Here is a 21,974-nt window from a genome sequence, read left to right as displayed (position 1 = left end):
CTGCCAAAGAGAAGTTTCCCACTCCCAAAGAGAGAAATTTCTCCCCGTCGTCCCTCTTGCAGTCCTGGGGATTCAACTCAGGACGCCCCTGGCCCTGCACACAGCAACCGCTTGCACGCGTCGTTGCCATTGCCAGCGGGGCGCGGGTTGCACCGGCCGTTTCCTTCCCCAACCCAGCGTGGGTCCGGAGGGCGCAAGACAGGGTCAGCCTCCAGAGCCCGGGTCGCCGCGGCGCCCGGAAACAGCGCTGCCTGCAGCGCCAGTGGGAACTGGACACCGATTCCATCGTGAGCCTGAAAGAGTAGTCCGCACCCTGGAACACATCTGGAGAAAGGCGCAAGGACATCCCAGGGGTGCCAGGGTGGGGCTCAGGTACTGATGGCAACGGTCATTCTTCAGAGGTAGTCATCACCTGCGAAGCGTACGAGGCGCCTGGACAAGCGACTTTGTCTCGCTGCTCAGGAGGTGGCACCCAGGGGTGGGATGCGGGAGTCAGGCTTCCACCCAACCCTGGCTGTGTGTGCTAGAGGGCGGCTCCCGCGCAGCGCCCAGCCAGGTCCCTCGGGGTGTGGGGTGGAGGGCTGGGACCGGGGCGGGCGGATGGGGCTCCTCCCTCCTCTGCCCCGGCCTCTCTCCTGCTCTTAACCCGCGCGCAGAGGGCGCCGGGCACTGGGCTCCGCGGAGCGAGCGAACTAGCAAGCGGTCAGCGCCGAGCCAGAGCGGGTGACGCCGGCATGGCCCCCGCAGCGACGTCGGGTGGCAGCAGCCTGCCCAGCGGCTTCTCCGTCTTCATCACTTTCCCCGATTTGCTCTTCATCTTTGAGTTTGTGAGTGGCTTGCGGTGGGGGGGAAGCGGGAAAGGGATAGCTGAGCGGTGTGTTCTTGCAGGGGGGGTGGGCTTTGCACCACTGTGGGGCAGGAGCCTCAAGGTACCTGGGTTCCTATCAAGGACTGGGGTCTGGGGAAGAAGGGACTGCTCCCGGAAACCCCACCGCCCACACACATGCACCTGCAGTTTGTCCTCTCCGGGAGCCAGGACCAGGAGGTAAACAGGTGGTCAGAAGCTAGAAGTGGCCAGGCGGGCTGGAGCCTGGGAGTTCTCTTTCCCAAACTGTGTGTCCCACTGGCTTCCCATGAGTGCAGGACAGCTCACACCCCCACCCTGCGACAGGCCCTCTACCACAGAGCCAATCAGGTCTTTGTGGAAGGGGCTGGCATTTCTTAGAGTAGGGGAGGAAACGTGTTCGTTTAAAAGGAAAAACAAACAAATAAACAGAAAACCAGCAAAGGAAACTGGTTTGGAGATTGGAAGGAGCTGGATCTCGGTGGCTTGGTTCTGGCCAGTATTCAGGACAAACTTGATGTAGCAACCAGAAAAGAGGCCACCGTCAGCGCCGCTGCAAGGATCGGGCCCTGAGTGGAGGCTGGCAGACTGCCAAGGGAGCGAGGGAGCTGGCGGGAGGGGTCCACGTTCCACCTGTCGCTGCTGCGAAGCCTCTCCTAATTCCGGCTCCTGGTCAAGGGCTCCATGAATTGCTTGGCTTTCAACCCTCCCCGCTCATTCCCCAGGGGGCCACCTAGAAGGGTGTGGTGCTTCATTTATGGCGGGTGGTGTGTTCAGGCCAAGGGAAGACTTTCTTTTGTGTCAGTCCCCAGTTAGAGGCAGTGAACTGGCGAGAACTGTGGGAAAGAAAATGTCGGAAACTTTTTCAAAGACAGGACCCAAGATTCCTAAGATCTGGGAAAGACGGGGCAAAGAATGACCAAAAGGGAGCAAACTGCTCCCCTGAAGGGTTTGGGGAAAGGAAAATAGGGGGCCACAGCTGCAGCATAGCAGGGATATCTTTGAAACTGTATGGGGAGAGAGCAGCCCAAACCAAGCATCTTCAGAGTGCCTTCAAGCCCTGCAGAGAACCAGAATCAAAGACACTGCGGGCAGGCTCCAACACTGACACACAGCAGGGACTTGCCCGAGGTCTGTCCGCTATTCAGCTCAGTCACTTGTCTTTGCATAGTCCAAGGTCAAGATTGCCAGGCAAAACTGTCTTAGCCCAGGAACCAGTGGGCTGTGCTTGACCCAGGCAGTGACAGGTGCAGGAATTCCATAGAACCCGCCCTTATCCGAGAATACCTCCAGATAGCTTCTCTCCCCACGCAGCTCTCCTGAGCATTTCTTTTGATCACTTCTTAGCCTGTTTGGACTCAGGATTGGGCTTCCAAAGTTGGCTGTGGGGAGAGAGTTTCCTGACTCAAAGAGGTTGTGTAGGTGCAATGGACTGAGACCAAAAACAAAGAAAAAAAAATGACTTAGGGTCTCTTAAGTTGCCTTAAGGATTTAGCCTCCCCCTGCTGCTGGTTGGAAGTGTCAAAAAAATCAAGGGGCTTGCTGCTTTAGCCAAACACTCCAGGGCAGGAGCAATCTCTTGCCCTCAAGGGAGCTAGGCTCAGCAGTGGCCAGGGATTGGCTTGAGCCTTCTGGAAGGGCCAGTCTGCTGCTGTTCTCGCTGCCTTCTCTTAGTTTAGCAGGGGAAGGAGTGGCCCTGAGGGTGAGAACAGCCCCCAAGGACAAGAAACAAGAGGATCCCACTCAACCCACTCTCCTTTTCAGAGAGAATCAGGAGGGTGGGAAATCTCCTCACCACCAGTTTTGCAACTTGTGGTAGTAGAAAATTCTAGAACTAGTTGCTCTTTCGGGGACCCCTTGCTTTTCTTAGTTGTTGTTTTTTCCCCTTTTTTCCTTTGCTCCCCAACCTCCCATCTGCAGAGTGGTCCTGGATGCCAAGCTTCTTGTCTCTGAATTTCCTCCTCTGTAGATTGGGGATGGCTCCCTAAGTGCCTGGGACACAAGAAAAAGAAGCAGACACGAGTCTTTTCACCTGTCCTCTGTGTGGACTATAAATACCAGGTGGGGCTGTCCCTGCTGTGTTGTGCACAGGAGTGCAGATTCAAGGGCAGAAGAGGCGCTGGCCACTTCCGGGAAGGGTTCTTTACAACAGTGGAATCTTACATCTCAACAACCAAGACAAACAACCCACTGGAAAACTGGGAAAGGTCTTGAACAGATATTCCCCCCACAAAAATATGCAAATGGCCAACAAGCACATGAAGATTGTCAACACATTAGGAAAATGAAATCAAAATCCAAATGAGATCAAAATCCAAATGAGCTTCCACTTCCCACCTACCAGGATGGCTTTTTTTTTTTAATGGAAAGTAACAAATGTTGGCCCAAATGTGGAGAAGTAGGAATGCCAGTATGTGGTTGGTGGGAATGTGAAATGGGTAGTTCAGTTGCTATGGAAACCAGTGTGGTCATCCCTCCAAAAAATTACGCGGTGAGCCAACAATTCTCCTGGGAGGTCAAGAAAGAGAAGATTCCAAGCAGGGACCCAAGTGAGTTCGTGTGTCCCAACAACCAAGAGCAAAGTAGCCCAAGTGTCCAGTAACAGACGAATTGGCTAAACAAGATGTCCTATACCCATTCCTTGGAGTATTTAGTCAGAGAGGGGAATGAAGTACTGGGACACACTGCAACAGTTGGTAAACCGTGTGCAGTGTATACTCAGGGAAAGACAAGGTCACACAGTGGACGGTTCTGTTTATTTAGAACATCCAAAATAGGTCAATTAGTGGACACAGAACTCGGCCCTGGGACTTGCCAGAGACTGAAGGAGGAGGCAGTGGGGACCAGGCGCTGGCTGCACACAGAGTCTCCTCATGGAGGACATGGTGAGTGCTCAGCATGATGAATGTATGAAAGGCACCTGGCCTGGTCCATTGGAAATCTTTTTAAAAAACAGGGCGGGCATTTGGCCTAAAGATTAGAATACCTGAGTTCTGCATTGGCGTGTGTGGACCCAGTACCTGTCTTAGGCTCCTGGCTCCTGACTCCGGCTGCCTTCTAGTGCAGTCCCTGCAAGGCGGCAAGCAATAAGTAGACGGGTTCCTGCCACCCATGGAGGAACCAATATTGAGCCCCAGCTCCTGGCCCTGGCCCTCACCCAGGCCAGCTCAGCTGAGTGTAGTTGAGGAGTGAACTAGCAGATAGTTTTCTGCCTCTCAAAATTTAAAAAAAGAAAGAAAGAAAGACAGAAAAATTTCAAATCCTATACCAGAGTAAGACTAAGGCATTCAAAAAGGTGGTGGAAAGTGAAATTTAAAAGATAAGTGTGTTTTGGTGCCAGATACTTGTTGAGATCCATGCATAGTTTCAGTTTTCTCATAATTTACATTGTCTCTGAATTTTGAAAAACCCCTCTAGTAACACTTTCTTGGGCAGCCACATAATTATTGCTGAAATTTGTCAAATCTTAGCATGTTGACTTACTTGCCATTTACACCTAAGTCCCTTGAGTCCTGTTACTCTGCTGCACTCTTTGCCTCTGGACTTAGGGCGACCCCCTCTGCCATTGCACCTGCAACCCCGAACCTTGCAGGTGCTGCCTGTTTCACCTCCAGGGAAGACTGGATTTTCTGGGTCCAGGGTGTGTACATCTTGGCTTTCTAAACCCCCAGTGTCCCATTCACACATCCCAATTGAGGTTTACCAGGAAACGGACAATATCGGGTTATGCTTGGGATACCCACTGACTGGGGCCCCTTCCAAGATTTTACCTTGATGTTTTACTAGAATAAGCTTCGGGCCACCAGCAGCATATGAAAGTGCTCCATTGATCTTCCTTGCCACTCTTGATAGCACCAGGCTTGGTAATTTTCTGCTCCTCCAATGGGTGTGAAATGGCTGATTACTTGTTAAATCTTAGTCCAGTGGGTAGAAGGTGACTCAACGTTCAGTTTCCCATGGCTGACCTCCCAGCAGCCTGGGAGGTGCCACTGCCCAGGGTTGATCAGCAGGGTGGGACTAGATGCCACTCCTATGGCAGGGGCAGCTGCCCTGTGGAACAAGGACTAGTGGCAGCTCCGGGTGGGGCCTGACAACCTCACCTTAGCCCAGGGTCCCCATCCCACAGCTCCTTAGGTCTGAAAGCTTGGGGATAGGATGTGGTGGTGGTGGGTGGGGGCTGCTCACAGGAGGTAGAAGTGGCACCTGCTAGGCAGCATGCCCCTGGGCACACAGATGCAGCCGGTAATGGGCCCCAGGCTTATCTTTTGCCCTACCATAAAGGCCTTGGAAGTGAAACAATCAAAGTGTACTTTCCTCCTCCAATAACTGCTCAAGAATTTTGATTTTGGTCTAATCCTTGTAAAAATAGCTCCACCCACTGAGGAACTTCTGTCTTGGGAAACACAGTGTGTGTTTCCTCCTTCTCTCTCCTGAGCCAGCGGCTTCCTCCCCTGGTGCCCCCATTCTGCATGCAGGGTGTTGGCATGGGATTCTTGCTTGTGTGGGCTGTAGCCAAGTCTAGAAGGTCAGCAGGAGACACCGACTGCCCCAGCCATCCAACCCCCTTCAAGTCTTACAAAGGGAGTTCCTGAGAAGGCTCTTGAGATCATTAACCCACCTGTCTCCTTCTCCAGCTCCCCTCTCGCCAGCCCCAAGCTATGGAGCCAGAGGGGAAAAAAGAAATGGTTGAGAATTCAGAGAATAAATGTCTAGGGTGGAAATGTCCTAAGAATGCCTTCTGGGGCTGCAGGTGCAGGGGTTGCCTTCTCTGTGTGTGCAGCTCAGCAGGTGGGCAGAAGGCAGGGCAGCTGGTAAGGGGCAGCACTTTCAGGGGACATGTTGTGGGTGAGGACAGGGTAGGTTTGCAGTTTCAATTCCTACAGTGGAGTAGATACAGCCGTGACTAAAATTTGACATCCTTCCTGTGACTCAAAATTACCAGAGACTTTTTACAATTTGAAAATGACCAGGCAAGTCTTGGAACCTCCCTAGATTGGATTTTTACCTGACTGGGGAACAGCCAGCCCCACAGAGGCAGGTCTGGACCTCCAAGTGGTAAAACAGTTTTCTTTCCCTTTTGTTCCGTCCTTCTTTCCTTCCTTTCTCTCTTCTTGCTCTTCTTTTTTTTTCTTTCCTTTCTTCCTTTATTTAGTTCTTTGCAAAATTTTATTTTTATTTTTGAATGTCTTTAACATGGGTTCTCGGTTTTAATTGACAAATAGTACTTGTATATATTTATGGCATAGAGTATAGAATTTCAATCCATGTATACACATATTAAGATCGGATGGTACAACTTGCTAAGAAGATGAAAGACGGATCCATCACGCCATGTATGTATCATCTCTGTATTTGGAATCTTCTCTACTCCCTGGTTTGAAATGCACAGTTAGTGTTTTGCCGTTCATGGTCATCCTAGCGGCCTACAGACCCTGAGGAGCTGTGCTGTCCACCTGCACCTCCGCACCCGTTGGCCATTCCCTCCTCATCCTTCTTCTTCATGTCCTCTGGGGACCCCATTGTACTTCCTCGATTCCAGCCTCGCTACTACAAATGCCAGGATTTTTGAATGTCTCATATTCTATTGTGTCTAGAAGGCAATGCTTCACAAAGACACTTGGAAATGGAATTGAAAGATGTGTTTGTGCTGGTGGAGCATATTCTGGGTTCCAGAAAGTTTGTAAAATCTTTTAAAAAATGCATGGAATTGAAACATTTCTTGTACCCAAGAAATCTTGTCTTTAATTCCATCTTCCCACCCTGTATACCTCATTTTCTTTGATCAAGCAGCTTGCCATTAGGTGAGCCCTTTTCCTGGTTCTAGAGCAAAAGCAGGGCTTGCCAAGAAGATGAAAGATGGAGAATCACAGAAATTTGATTAACTTGCCCCAGGAGTGTCCCTGCCTTCAGGTTCCCAGGAGCAATTCTTCCTGGACTAGCAGGTCTCCTGCAGGCTTCTGTGTTCACTCAAAATACCCAGAGTGAACTTGACCTCATCCACAGAAGGCTCAGGAGCAGGTAACTGCCTTCCCAGCAGCCCTGGGCCAGGCTTGGGTCCCTTCTCTCCCCTGCACCCCAGGACCTTCTTGTCAAAACACACCCTGTGGTCTGAGGTCTGAGTCACGCTGGTCTAGGCGGGTCCTAGCCTGTTGCTGATAAGCACCTCATGCCCCTCAGAGATCCAGTGAGATTGGCACTGGCCAGGGGTGACATGTTGGAAGGGGTGACAGAATGGTAAGGACAGCTCTCAGCAGGTGGCTGCACAACAAACCAGGGGTCCTGGCGGTCTCACAGGTTCAGACAGCCACATACCCCACCCACCACCCCCCTTCTGTTCCCAGAGAATTTTCCTTGCTGTCACAGCTAGGAACGTCCCCAACAGTCCCCAGGGAGTGGGGCTGGCCCTTCCGTAGGCCTGTCCCCTGCTTGTGCAGCTGTAGAGAGCATTCTCACCCTGTCCTGCCCTGGCCTTCTCTCTAAAGAGAAGAGGAGTACAGTGAGAGTTCTCCCAGGGACTCCCTCAGGTAACAGCACAGAAAAGTGACTTTTCTGGTTTTGTGAAAGCCAGAAGCTTGCTTTGGACGGGGATTGGGTGACTTGGGTCCTTGGAAACGGTGACAGCAGGCTGGGCTCTGCAGGCCTGTCATGCTGGTGTCATCAGAACCCAGGTGTATTTTCAGATTAAATCCCCTTGCCACCTTGGGAGATGAGGAAATGGCCAGAAGGGGGGCCAGAGCGCCTCTGGCAACCCTCTCCATGCTTTCAGGAAGGCAGGGTAGGGGAGGGGGGCCAGGGGATGTTTGCTGCACCAGGCTGAGGGCCTCAGGAAGCGGTGCTGCCGGCCAGGGCCAGGCTGGCTTTGTTCTAGACTCAAGACACGTTCCCTGAGAGAGAAGGGACTCAGTAGGGGAGGGGGGGACCTCCTGCCAGTCTGGATGGGCAACCCACCATGGATTCCACGGGGAACACCCCCTGTTTTCTAATATAAGGGTCTGATCAGGTGGTGCCCTGACCCTAGCCAGCCCAGGACTCCCTCCTGGGTACTTCCTCGAGCGTTGGACCCTGCTTTTTACCCACCATCTCCGGAAACAGGCACTGACCAGGGAACCCTGACAGGTGCACCCTCCGGCTGTTGTTGCACAGGAAGACACAGAAACAGCACCCTATGTCCTTGATGCAGGAATGCCTGACTCCTTGTCACAGGTTTCAGATCGTTCCCTGGGTGCAGAGCAGGGGCAGGTCCCCAGATGCCTCCAGATCACTGTGGCTCCAGATTGTCTTCTATTTCTGTGGGGAGGTTTGTGGATTCCTGGGGAGCCCCTGGCTGGGTACCAGCAGCGTAATTATTTGCCAGGGTCATAAAGGTGTTAACGTGGAGTCTCTGCCACATTTAGCCCCTGACTTTCTGCTGTTCCCATCTGGTCCTTAGTTAATGTTCTTCCCTTGTAGGTAGGCAAAACAGCTCCAGCATTAAATCATTGTAACATACAAAGGTTCTACAGCTTGATAAAAAATGTCTGGGTGCATGAGGCAGTGGGTGGCACAGTCAATTTGAAATCCCACAAGATCCACTGGGAAGGAAAGAGGAGAAGGACTCGCCAAAAGAGGGGAAGCTCTCCAACTTCAAGAAAGGTCTCTAGAGGGGCCAAAGGTCCTGGCTTTTAGAGCTGGGGACCCCAGGACAAGGGCAGATGACATCAGACAGGAGGTGACAGGGTGACAGTGGGGTCTCCTCTCTGACCCTTGGGACAGGATGTGCAGGTTTGTTTTGGGAACAGGGAGCACCCACTTTGTGGTAAGGGTCCACTGGGACATAATGTCCCTCTGAAGCCCACTGCAGCACCACCTCATCGGCCTCCCACCAGCTAGGAGTCAGGTGTAGACTCATGGGCTGTTCTTCCCTCTTTTTGCTGTTGATAGTTTCACGGCCACCTCTAAAGCTAAGTCTAGTTGCAGGTGAAACAGTGGTGGGGCATGATGGGTAGGGACCACGCTCACCAGGACTCTCAAGCCAGCAGCACCATGTGGGGAGTGCAGGCAGACAATGGAGCGTCAACTTTTGCCTCAACACAATGGAGTCATAATAGAATTGGCATGTCTTTCCAAGAGAAGCATCAGCAACAGGGTGCCCATTGGTGGAATCCGCAGAGTTGCTTGACGCAGACGAGCACAGCTGTGATGATGCAATCACATGGGGCTCCCTGCTGTCACATGTGGCCTAGTGTTGATTGGAGTGTCCTATAGCACATGCACAGTTCCTATGACATGACATCTTTGCTACTTAATACCATTTGGGCACCATTGTTAGTAGTGAACTGATCCTCCAAACACCTGCTCTGGGACCCATTGGCCAAGCTGTACCGATGCAGGGCAATCACAGGGGCCCAACCCTCATCCCCTTTTGCCTTAAGTGTCCTTCTAATGCCATTCTCAGGGCAGTGGATGAGTGAGACTTGGGCTTGGACGAGGCTATGGGGGGCACCTTGACTCATCCCTGGGGTCACCTTCTGTAGGGCTTTCCTGTCATCGAGAAGGAATAAGTGTGTGTGTGTGTGTGTGTGTGTGCGCGTGCGCGCATGCACACCTGCCTTCTGCCAGAAGCTGCCCCCGGCCTTTCCTATGGATGGCCAGCACCTGCCTGCCCACTGCCCTGGGTGTGTGGTGCTTGCTGAGCCAGCCTGGTGCCAGGAAGGGAGAAGAGAACTTGGTGAATCTGCAGTGAAACACAAATCGCTACATCTGCCTGCAGGCACAGGAGCCCTGCCCTGTGGGCCCCAGGCCTAAACGTTTTCAAATGTGATTTGTCCTCCATGTCGGTGTACTGAGAGTCTGGAATGGCATGAGTGCAGGACAGGAACCGCCTCTGGCATCCCCACTTTCCCAGCCTTCATCCTGCCTTTTGGCTGTTCGACTTGTGCTGATATGGGATGCTGGCATTGTAGGTGAGAGCTTAACATGCTGAGCTACAAAGCTCAGAGCTAGTGTCGTGTCTCCCACCTGGCTGATGTTCACCAGCCCAAAGGTGAGTCCTTGACCTCCAGGGCAGACAGACGGAAGGTGAAACCAACAATGGTCCCTGCTGCCAACAGGAGCACTCCTGGGACACCCCAGGGGGCACCAGCCCTCGCCCCGTTCTCCCCTGGGTGGGCAGTTGCTTCTCGTGCCTACAGGTGTATACCTGTTCTGTTTGTTCACCCCATGACTAACCAACCTAGACTCCTATCAGTCCTTCTTGTTTTTCTTACACAGAAGCCACTCCTTTCTGGTCTGGTGTTTCCATGGATTTCGTCTTTTTTACAGATGGCTTACCTGGTATTTTTTTTTTCCCAAGCAAACCCCTTGTTCCTGTTGATCCTGCAGGGTAGAGTGAGCGGGAATAGGGGTGGCAGGTGAAATTTTCCATCCATACCAGGGCATGCCTGTTGTGTCTGGGTGCGAGAGTTTTCATTCATTTAAGAAGCAGTGAGTGTCCCAGGTCTTTTGCTGGGGTGGGTGCTGTGGGCAGAAGGGATTTGGGACAGGTAGGGTTGAGGCCTGAGCAGCAGGCTCTTTCCGGCTATGCTGGCTCTGTTAATATCGACAACGGCTGTGAACTTGATTGAAGTCTTTTGGGATCGTAACTCTATGCCTTTTTGCAAACAGATGCAAGACTCCCTGGGTTCTGGTCTTACCTTCAGGTTCGATAAAGGGATCTGGAGAGAGGTGATAGCAAAGACAGGGCTCTCTGGAAGGAAGGGGCCAGGAGGGGAGAACATCTGATGTGGGTAAACTGAGTCAGGTAGCTCCAGCATCACTCCTGCTCTTCACCCTCACTGTCCTTCCAATTGGGAGAAGAGACAAGGGTCCCCACACACAGAATCCTTTCCATCCTGTGTGAGGTGTTTAGCTGGGGCCCTGACACTTTCCCAGGAGCCTGAGCCAGCCCTTAGCATACTCAGAGCTGAACCAGTAGCAACTAGAGACAAGGCTGCAGGAGAGAGGAGAGGGGGAAGATGGGAGATTGGCCTGGTGGGTGTGTTGGAATACGGCCACTGCCCTGTGTGTACCTGCCCCAGTGCTGGCCCTAGGCACTCTCAGCACCTGTTCATTGCAGGCCTGAATGAACAAATGAATAAAAGATGAGCAAGCGAGTGAAGGCTGCTTCCCTCTGACTTGCTGGCAACTGACTTCCTCTGCACCAATGAGGAGGGGCTGATGAGGCCTGGCTGTGTCTGCCCCTGCCTTCTTTGCCTTGTCTGGAAAAGGGGCCCCCAGCCCCTTGTCTGACCCTCAATCTGGAGGGAAGGCATCATTGTCTAGGGTCTTGGGGGATCCCTGACTGTGCCCCTGTCTGCATACGTTCATCCTCCCACCCTTCGGGCTTCCGCCTCACCCCAGAGCTGTTGTACCCTGATGTCATCAGCCAGTTCTGCAGCAGTCCATCCTCTCCTGTCATGTGTCCCTTCTCCTACGCATGCACACACATGTGTGCATGTGGGATCTTGCATGCACATAGACCCATACACCTGTATACATATATACCTAAGCACACACATATGCACGTACACACAAGCATGCACACACATATGCACATACACATGTATATAAGAGCATTCGCACACACACACAGAGAAAGTGAGAGAAAGCCCACTACCCTCTTTCTGATTCACAAAATTATTGAATCTTTTGGCTGGTCGCAGCCCCAGCTCTTGAGCCCTTCCTGGGTGCACAGTGGCAGTCGCCGCCCAGGTCTTCTACACCAAACATCCTGCTGATGTCACAGTTAGCCTGGGCTGCTCCCAAAGTACAGGGTTTTACCAGTGGCACCTGTTGGGGTTGGGCTAACTCCAGAGGGCCTGGGGTTCACAGCAGCACCCCTCCCCCAAGGCCCTCTCATAGTCTCCCCTGGCAAAGTGGCTTTTATCACTTGACCAGAGTGGTGGCATCTGGGGCACAGTCTCTGTTCTGTTACTTGCGATGAACTGAAGCCACGCGCCAGGAGGGGCCGTGCTGCGCACTCAGAGCTGAGCTCTGAGACCACACGCCAGGGCAGTGGGCGGAAAGCCACATAGGCAATGTCCTCTGCGTGTGTCTTTGGGGGAGTTTCCAGAGACCCAGGGAAATATGCTGAGAATTTGACCTCGCCATCGAAGTCTCATGGCAGAAATGCTGGTGATTGAAGGAGAGCTGTCAGCCACATGCAGGCCGACCCTGAGAATGTGCCAGAACATTCCTTGGCCCCTGTGTCACTGGGGCGCATTGTCTGAAGGAGGCCTTGCTCACATTTTAAGCCTTTTGTGCTTCCTTCTGTAGACACATGCGCGCACACACACATACATCTGTCTCAACTGTCAGGTTTTGGGAGCTCCTAGGATTTTTCTCTCATTTTTGAGGTCAATTTTAAATTCTGGCTCTCAGTGCATTTGTGGGGTGGCGTTATTGTGCCTATGAAGATGGTGGGTGACCACTGGGTAGGGGTGAGACCTGGCTCCAATCTGTAACAATGGAGCAGCATCAAGTCAGAGGGCTTGCTTGTGCCAGGTCCGCCCCCCTGCTGTTTCTTGTCACTGCTGTTCAGATAAGAAGGCCAAGGGGTTAAGTGACTTGGTTGCCCAGCTAAGAAGTGACAGTGCTGGGATTCGAACACATAGACCTTGCCTCTGATGTCTACAGACCCTTAACCACCCTGGTTTTATAGCCCAAAGGTCTTCCAGAACCTAAGGGTAGTGCTTGCAGCCGTACTGGGTCCCTTTGGGCTGGGACCCATTTCCATTTCTGTTGGACAGGAGTGACAAGGACGTCACCCAGACCCTATGTTAGGAAGACACATAGCAGGACCTTGGCAGAGAGCTTGGGCTGTCAGGTTCCTTGTTTTGCTTCTCTCTAGTGGAATCAGACCCTGTGCGTGATTCCTGGGCATGGGTGTGGCCCAGTGGGGGCAGGCACTTGGCACAGTGACCGTGACCGTGGCTCGGGGACACCACACCCAGTGCCAGACTGCCTGGATGTGAGTCCCTTTGTCACTCTTCATCCCAGCTTGCTGCTCCCAGGCACCCATGTAGAAGACTTGCCTGGCGTTCTAAGCTTATGACTTTGGTCTAACTCAACCCTGGGGTTCTGAGGCCCAGAGAGAACTCAGCCCAACTTAGAGAATTGTGTTTGAGCACACACACACCCATCACAGGTATACCTCGCTGTTCCAATGAATGGTGATGGGTGCGGGTGGCGGGGGGTGGGGGCAATAGGAAGTCTGGCTTTGGACAGAGATGAACAGATCCCAGGACCATGCCTCTGCTTGTGGGTAAGATGCTGTCAAAATCATGGCCTCTGTGTATTTGCTGCCTGGAACCTGGGAGCCACCTACAGGCTTTTTGATAAAAGGAAATGCTTGAACCCTCACCTACCCTCTTGCTCTCAACAAATATTTGGCCAGGAGAACCCGAGGCTAGGCTGTAGTGGACAACTCACTGCCCAGGAGTGCCTTATCTTTGCGGGTGTGGATGGCGCACCCGGCCTCTAGGCCCACTGTGCACTTAGGAGGTGGAGCGGGGCGGGGAGCAGTTTGGGCTGCACAGTCATGGCAGCATCCCCTGGCGTTGTCCACCTGACCCTTTCACCGGGTAACAGGTAAAGTTCACCTCTGCCTTCAAGACCCCCCTGGGACCACATGCCACTCGAGGCTGATTGTCAGCATCCACAGAGTGGCGTGGTTCCAGGACACTACAGATGCCAACAGCTCCCTGTGCTCAATGAACTTGTCTAAACTTGCAAATAACCTCCCTGCATCATCCAGTATACCTTTCCTTTAACTTTTTATTGGGAAGAGAAATTTACAAAGAGAAATAGTGACTGAGACAAAAAGCTTCCATCTGCTGGTTCACTTCCCAGGTGACTGCAACGGCTGGAGCTGAGCCAGTCTGAAGCCAGAAGCCAGGAGCCAGGAGCTTCCCACAGGTCTCTTGCACAGATGCAGTGTCTCAAGGTTTTTGAGCCATCTTCTGCTGCTTCTCCGGGCCCGGGAGCTGGATGGAAAGTGAAGCAGTGGGACTTAAATCAGTGCCCATATGAGATCCTGGCACTTGCAGGGGGTAGGATTATCCAAGATCAGGCGCGTTCAGGGTGGTATGGCCGTAGACAAGGGGGAGGATTATCCAACTGAGCCATAGTGCTGGCCCCCGCCCAGTATACTTTTAAGCCATGTCTGTCTTACCAGTAATACCCAATACAATGGACACGCTACATATGTGGTTATTAAACTCAATCATTTAGAGACAGACAACAAGGAGAGTCTATACATATTCCATGCTGATGCAATTCCCACTCACCCTCAAATATTTGGGGATGGACAGGCATGAGTTGCTGTGATTGGCTGCTTGGGCGTCTATTCCCACTGGGCAGTCAGCCCCTTGGGTGCGCAGTGTCTTACTCCTAATGGTTGGGTGGTGTCGACAGTGCTCAGCCAACTCGCCCCAGCCCACAACGCGAAGAAACACCTGCAGCTTTGCCATTTATGGACACAGAAGCTGTAGTACAGAGCTGAATCACCTGCTTCCACTTCCTGGGTGTGGAGAGCCAGCCCCTCTTTGGAGCCCAGCCTGGGTGGGGAGCAGGGGGCCTTCACTCCAGCCTGCCTCTCTGAGCTGGATTTCTCCCTGCAGCCCATGGCTCTTCTGTGGAGAAGCAGGGCGGGGAAAAGCTGGCTCCGAGCAGTCCCTCAGCCTACCCATTCCCCTTCCCTTACTCTTCTTATTTCCCTGACTGTTCTACACCCAGTCCAGCCCAGCCCCAGCTGGCTTCCTGCATTCTTTGTGATCAGAACTGTGGGATGCCTCTCCTGGGAGCACTGCCTTCATTTGCAAGGGTTTCATCCAACCTCAGAAGGCCATCTCCATGTGATGCATAGGTTAGCATGTGTCTGTGGGCACATGCGGTTGGGTGATGTATGTTCCTGGAGCAGCGTCCCTGGGAACCAGTGGCTCTTCAGCTCTGTCTGGCTCCACAGAGATAAAATACACTCACCTGGAACCCCCCAAACGGTAGGGGACCAGAATGACCATGGCAGGGGCTGTGTTGGTAGAGCTATTTTGTAAAAATCACCATTGACAGAGAATGTCTCATCTTGAAGACCTTACGGTGGGTGGATACTTGGCCTAAGTGACTAAGACCCTTGTTAGGATGCCCTCAACCCACTCCAGAAGGCCCAAGTTTGATCTGCCATGCCTGACTCCAGTTTCCTGCTAATGCAGACCCTCAGAGGCAGTGGTGATAGCTTAAGTTATTGGGGTTCCTGGCTCCCACATGGGATGCCCGGATTGAGTTCCTGGCTCCTGGCTTTAGCATTAGCCCAACCTTGACCACTGTAGGCATCTGGGGAATGAATCAGCTCATGATTCTATCACTCATTGCTCCTTTTGTGTGCCTCTCAAATAAAAATATATTAAACATTATGAATTAAAGAACGCAGTCATAGATTGTTACATGATTCAGAATAGGACATCTAGACAGACAGGAAGCCCATAAGTGGCAGCTGAGGGAGAAGCAGGAAGCAATGGCTAGTGAACATGAGGTTTCTCTTAGAGGTGATGAGAATGTCCGGAGATTGGCAACTGTGAGGTTGCACCTGTCTGCAAACACACTGATGACCCACGGAGTGGGATTTTGAGTTTCGGAGGAGGCATTGTGTAGTCCATGAAATACATCCCCTGATGTGAACCTGCTGCTGGAGAGAAGACCTGCAAAAAGGAAAAAAAAAAGCAAGAGTGGACCTCATTTTTAAAAAAGATGCCATTCATAACATGGCCAGAGGCAGGGTAGGGTCCTGGGGTCTGCCTGGGGCTTGGGGCTGGGGTGGAGTACAGCGTGGGCTTTGTCAAACGACAACTGTGAGCAGAGATGGCTACCATAGAGTGTAGGAATCTGCATGAGGGTGTGGGCGTATGTGTGTGTGTAATGAGAGCGAGCGAGTGAGCGAGTAAGTGAGCAAGAAGGGTTGCTGGGAGAGCAGCACCAGGCAAGGTACGGGCACATGCCTGTCCCTGGCAAGCACTCAGCAGGGTGCCTTCTCACTCTGCCTGCTGTCTATCCTGCCCTGCTTCTGGAAGAATGGCACAAAGAGAGGTGAAGGGAGGAGACTCTGTAGACTGGAGCCCGAGAGCCACCGTCTCAGATCTTGTCACTCAGGCCAGGTGACCTGAACCTTGGTTTTAGTACTTGGTTCCAAGCCTCCTCCAGATTGCTTTTGCTTACCTGTTTTTAAAGAGGACTTCACACCTCCCTATTGAGCCACCTTGCACAAGTGAGGAAAGCAGAGTAGAGACGTGCTATCCTGCTTGGTCTGCAGTGTTCCGGGGGGCATCAGGAGCACCTCTGACCCAGTGGGTGCGCCCTTGGGTCCCATAACAAGGCACTCTTCCAGCCACTAACAAACCCTGGGGCTTGGTTTGTCCATCCACCAGTGGACTGAAGACCATTTACCCGAGCTAGACACTGACATGTAGCCGCATGGGTCTTTCCTGTGTCCCCTCTTGCTCCCACCATCACTTGGCCAGGAAATGAAACATTCTATCCCCAACCAGCTGCATCTGTGTCCATGCTGAGAGCTTCAAAGGACTGAGGAGCAGGGTCCCCAGGAGCATGTGAACTTGACTTGAATTGATCCACCAAAGTTACTCAGGAGTTGGGCTCCTGACCATTGCCTCTGTCCACTGGCAGAAATGTTCAGCCCTCGAGCCACCCATGTCCTTTGCTGGTGTCCATCCTGGAAAGGCCAATTGGTCTACTTGAACTTGAACTCAACCATAGGTGAAATCTGCATACACTTCCTATTCTATGACCTCCCTTTAAGGGTTTCTATTTTTCTAAGGAATTGTACGTCTCACTGGCTGTATCACATGAATCATGCAATCCAGGACACCCATGTGGAGGTGCCCACCTGTGATTCATTCAGCACAAGTTGATATTGATGAGTCCATTGTCACACTGATTTTACTACTCAGTTGGGATTCTCTCCCGGTGCTTCCCAATCAAGAGTCTCAGAAAGCACCTGCAAAGAGAATGTGCCTCTTATGTAGCAGGTGGGCAAGAGATCCCAGGAGAAGTGGTGGAGCTGTGGGTCCCCAGCATGGGAAACGTAGGACAGGAAGGCAACCCCATGCTCAGCTGCAGATCTCAGAAGATGCCATGTCCCACAGTGGCTGCAAAGCCACCTCCACATGTGCCGCAGCCCACTCCTTATCTGGGGAAACATGGATGAGGCTGGGGTGAAGAGGGACATGAGAAGGCAGGCAAGCAAAGAAGGCCCCAGCCAGGATTTGTGTGTGGTTGTTCTCAGCAAGGCGTCGTAGGGGCTGTTGCTGGCCCTTGTGTCTGACCTGGGTCTCCAGGGTAATCCTGAGGGTGGACTGGCCTCATACCCATCTTTGGCCATCCCAGGAGCCAGGGCTGACCTGGGCCTCTCCACTTGCACAGTCAGGGTATTTCCTGAGCTGGGGAATGCAAGGGGTCAAATTTCAGCAACAACCGTTAAAACAAACAAAAAACCTCTAATGACACACTGCAGCCAATTTGTCTTACCAAGTAAAAATGCAAAGCATCCGTTGGTCACTGCCATTTCTTAACAGGAAGAGCTTTTTAACATCAAAGAAAGTAGAAGGGATAGAATCTCATAAAAGAGAGAAAAAGAGAGAGCACGAGCGAGCCTGGGGCAGGTGGTTGGCCCAGCAGTTAAGACACTGCTTCAGACACGCATTCCACCTAGGAGTGTGTGGTTCAAGCTGCTCCTTCCCTGCCTCCAATCCATCTTGCTGCTGGTGCACACCCCGGGAGGCAGAAGCAGGTGATGGGTGAAGTGCGTGGGTCTCTGCCACTCTCACGGGAAACCTGGAAGGAGTTCCAGGCTCTTGGCTTTGGCCTGGCTCAGTCTTGGCTCTGTGGGCATTCAGGGAGTAAACCAGTGATGGAAGTGTGCTCTCTCTCTCTCTCTCTCTCTCTCTCTCTCTTGCTCCCTCTTTCTCTTTTTCTCTCCCACTCCCACTCTCCCTTTCAAATAAATAAATAAAGTATGCATTTTTTAAAAGGACAGCTATTCTAATAATAACACTGAGGAGTCACTTAATTGCCGTGTGCCTCAGTTTCCCCATCTGGAAATCGGATCCATAACTCCCTCAACAAATTGTGAGAATCAGTGGAGGTGCTGTTCGTAAAGTGCTCCGTCGTTGGTGTGCTAGAAGTGTTTAAATTTTTCAAACAATGAAATTGTATTTGAAAAATAATACAAGTAAGCCAGCAGGGCACTGGCAAGTCTGGGATTAAACAGGCATGGAGGGCCTTGGGGATGTTTTCCTGGTCTCTAGGCCCCCCCAGAGCCTCACTGTGACTGCGGGGTCTGGGCTGGGGACTCTCCTGTTGGCTCGGCTCTCTGCTGACTCCACTCCCTTCCTCCCTGCCCTCTGCTGCAGGTCTTCGGGGGTCTGGTCTGGATCCTCATCGCTTCTTCCCTGGTGCCCATCCCCCTGGTGCAGGGTTGGGTGATGTTTGTGTCTGTGTTCTGCTTCGTGGCCACTACCTCCCTGCTCGTCCTGTACATCATGGGCGCCCACGGAGGAGAGAGTTCTTGGATCACTCTGGTGAGTCGCAGTCCAAGTAGCCCAAGGCGGGGTGGGCCCACACTGGTCCCTCTATGCCTGGGAGGGTAACTTTCCCCGGGGCAAGTCTCACCTCCAGCAACTGAGGGCAGAGCAGGAGGAGGAGGCACAGCTTCATGTATGCGCAGGTTCCCTTTGGGTCTGTTCTTTTTTCTCACATGACTGCCTTGTTCAGGGACAATCAGTAGCCCAAGCCCTGCCCTCACCTCCCGCACCTGCCAGGTGTTTACTAGCACCTGCCATCATCTGGGAGGTGTGCAGGGTCCTGGAGGGCGACCCAAGCTGTGCCTACCCACTCAGCTGCTTTCCACTACCTTCACGCAAGGTGGCCGGAGAGCATTTGGGAGCAGAAAAATGGCCTGCTGACTTGACTCTATGAACTTGGCTTTGGGGCCCAGAAAAGGGGCAGCATCCATGAAAGGGACGCCTGCCTTGGTATCTACTGGAACAGCAGTGGGGGTCATTTGGTGGGGCCTTTCACTCCCAGTTACAGCCCCACAGCACGCTATTGTAGAGCTTGTTAATTTTTTTGTTTCTTCTTTCACATATCCCAGGACCCTGGGGAGGGTGGGGAACCCAGCGAAACCAAAGATGTATGGGAACAGCCTGCCTCCTTCTTTGGCTCCAGACCTGGGCAGGTGGCCCTCAAATGGGCAGTCCTGGTCACACACAATCCCTTTGAGGAGGTGGGGTAGGGGTTGGGGAGTGGTGGTGACAGGGGACCTGAGCCCTGCCCGTCTTGCCTTGCCTCATCTTTCTGGTCCCTGCCTTCTCTGGCCCACAGGATGCAGCCTACCACTGCACCGCTGCTCTGTTTTACCTCAGCGCCTCGGTCCTGGAAGCCCTGGCCACCATCTCCATGCGGGACGGCTTCACCTACAAGCACTACCATGAAAACATCGCGGCTGTGGTAAGTGCTGTGGGATCCTCGCCCACAAGCGGAGGCACTGACGGAGCCCACCCAGCCCGGCTCATCATATTTCTGAATTCATTAACTTGTTGAACGAGGTCTCCCTTTCCTCCCTTAACAGTGTGGTCAGGGCTGGGCTGGACCTCCAGGGGCTCATCGTCCAGCGGGGCTGCGCAGGGCAGGTGTGAGAGGAACAATCTCATTTTACTATCACCATAACTCTGTCACGTGATGGGCACTGTTGTTATACCCATTTCACAGATGGAAGGGTGAAGCACAGAGCACATGGAGGATTTGCACTACGAGGTATTCTGACACTCGGGTGCTTAGCAGCAGTCGTGTCCAGCCACGTGGGTCCCCTGGCCCTCGCTGAGCCTACAGCAAGGGGCAGAAAAGGACACTAAGGTCTGACAGACTGAATAAAATGCATTGGCATGACAGGGAGCAAATGAAGTTTCTGTTTCGTAGATTTTTTTTTCAGCATCGCACGTGTGTGCCCTGGTGTCAGGACAAGTTCATGGAAATGGAGTTCAAGAATAAAGGCACTTGGCACAATGTGTTTGAAGTCCATGTGTCGTTTTGCCCTAACAGACATTTTCCATGAACTTCTAGAAGACCAGCTCATATACTAACTCATGATATAAAACATCTCTGACTATGTATGGTGTCTAAGACACAAGCAAAGGAGACCTTGGCCCTGTGCTTTGCTGGCATCTGTTACAGGAACAAAGGTTTCTGGGGTTGGGACAGGGGGAGGGACCTGCAAGAGGCAGAGGCCATCAGCAGGAAGATGGAGGTGGGTGGGGCCCTGAGGACCAGTCCCCTGCTCAGGGAAGCCCTGTGCTCCCTGGAAGCTCCCAACCTATAATCATGTTCCCACATGGCCCCCTCAGGCATCCTGCAGTGTGGAATTACCACCTACCACACAGGCTTCTGTGTGATGCGCAGACAGCAACCTCCTGGTGCACAGAATCCCTCCCCCTCTGCTCCATTAGCCTCTCCCAGGAGCTCCTTGACTCCCCTCAACCCAACCCTAGGAGCCCCCACTGCTAACAGCTAACAGACACCAGGAAAGTGCTGGAGAGCCATTTGTGCCAAGCTGTTGTGGGCACAGCGGTTGCAAGCTCTGGACAGGATGAGTGTGATGGGACAGCCCCTGGTGCAGGGGGCGTGCACACCCCTACCTTTGGCAGCTTCCAGTTTGTCTCCTGCCCTACTCCTGCTCCAAACTCGGACATGAAAAGCAGAGCTTCACTCCCCTCTCCTTGGCAGGGGCCAGGGCTTCTGTGCTGGAGGGGATCCCTGGGACTGGTGGCAGTTGACTGAAAAAAAGTTAAAAGATTTTTCTGGAAAAACCTGGGTTCTTCTAGAGCTTGACCATGGTGGGAAATAATGGTAGCAGTTGAGGTAGGAGCAGGGTTGGTTTTGTGAGGCCAAACGTGTCCATGCATGTCTCCAACCTTGGATGTTTCCCGTGGGGCCATATCACTGGAAAAATAAATCCTTGTTTCCCGTTCCTGTTGGGAACTTCCCAGGTACTCCTGCTAGAGGTTCTCACTGGGTCTGCGGTTCGCACCTACTGGGGACAGGTGCCATTTGGGGGGCTGCCCACTCTCGTATGACTGCTCTTTTCAGATGAGTTCTCTGACATGTGTTGTTAAATAACTCAGCTTACTCATCGCCTCTGGCCAGTGGGGGCCCGAGCGTGCGCCTGGGTGCAGGGGCAGGGAGAGGCACGGCACGGCTGATGTTTACGAGCATTTTCAGGAGTCACAGAAGCGTGGCCGCCCTGAATGTTGTGCTTGAGTTGGAAACTCTCAACACCCCCCACCCAAGGTCACAAAACTAGGTGCAGGAATTGGGCTCAGGCAGGTGAGCCATTGGGAGGCCGGCCACCCAGGATAGGGGAACGTCATCAACAGGGGTGAAAAAGACCTTGCCTAGGGAGCCTGCTTCTCACATCAGAGGGTCCCGGCTGTGCTTCCCATTCACCTTCCTGCTGTTATGCACCCTGGGAGGCAGCCAGAAATGACTCCAGTATTGGGGGCCCCATCACCCATGTGGGAAGCTCGGATGAGCATTCCTAGCTCTTGGCTGTAGCCTGGCCCCGCTGTGACTGGGGGGATAGTGAACCAGTGGAAGATCTCCCCACCGTGGGCCCACTCAAGAGCCTTTCTTTTGCTTGCAGGTGTTCTCCTACGTAACCACTCTGCTCTACGTGGTCCATGCCGTGTTCTCTTTGATCAGATGGAAATCGTCATAAAGTGGCAGAAGCACCTGAGCTGAAAACCCTGACAGTGTGAACCGACTGGCCCACCTTCCAGTGCAACACTTTACAATGCAGAAGTGCTCCTGACAGTGGGAAAAATAAAACAAGCCCACACATACACACACAGAGTGCTCACTACACTCACACTCATACACACACACACACAGTGCTCACTACACTCAAACTCACACACACAATGCTGTTTCTTGCAGGTGTCATGTTTACTCTCCCATGTGGCTTCCCTTCAGGGGTTGGGGACTTAATGTGTTTAACCTCCAAGTATTGAGCTGTCTTTCTAGGGTCACTTCCTGTTTGGGAAAGGGACTGGTG

The 21,974-nt window shown here is 52.7% G+C and overlaps 1 protein-coding gene across 1 annotated transcript; it reads left to right on the top strand.

The window, feature by feature from the left end:
* Positions 1 to 652: 652 nt before the first annotated feature.
* MAL (mal, T cell differentiation protein) lies at positions 653 to 21,764 on the top strand. The gene is made up of 4 exons (XM_004590748.2): positions 653 to 827; positions 18,280 to 18,447; positions 19,250 to 19,375; positions 21,564 to 21,764. Exons 1-4 carry the CDS (start codon positions 735 to 737, stop codon positions 21,636 to 21,638), a joined length of 462 nt encoding a protein of 153 aa, XP_004590805.1. The 5' UTR covers positions 653 to 734; the 3' UTR covers positions 21,639 to 21,764.
* The last annotated feature ends 210 nt before the right edge of the window (positions 21,765 to 21,974 follow it).

This window comes from Ochotona princeps, chromosome 8 (genome assembly GCF_030435755.1).
Source record: "Ochotona princeps isolate mOchPri1 chromosome 8, mOchPri1.hap1, whole genome shotgun sequence".
Classification (NCBI taxonomy): Eukaryota; Metazoa; Chordata; class Mammalia; order Lagomorpha; family Ochotonidae; genus Ochotona; species Ochotona princeps.
This window is presented reverse-complemented; position numbering and strand designations above follow the sequence as displayed.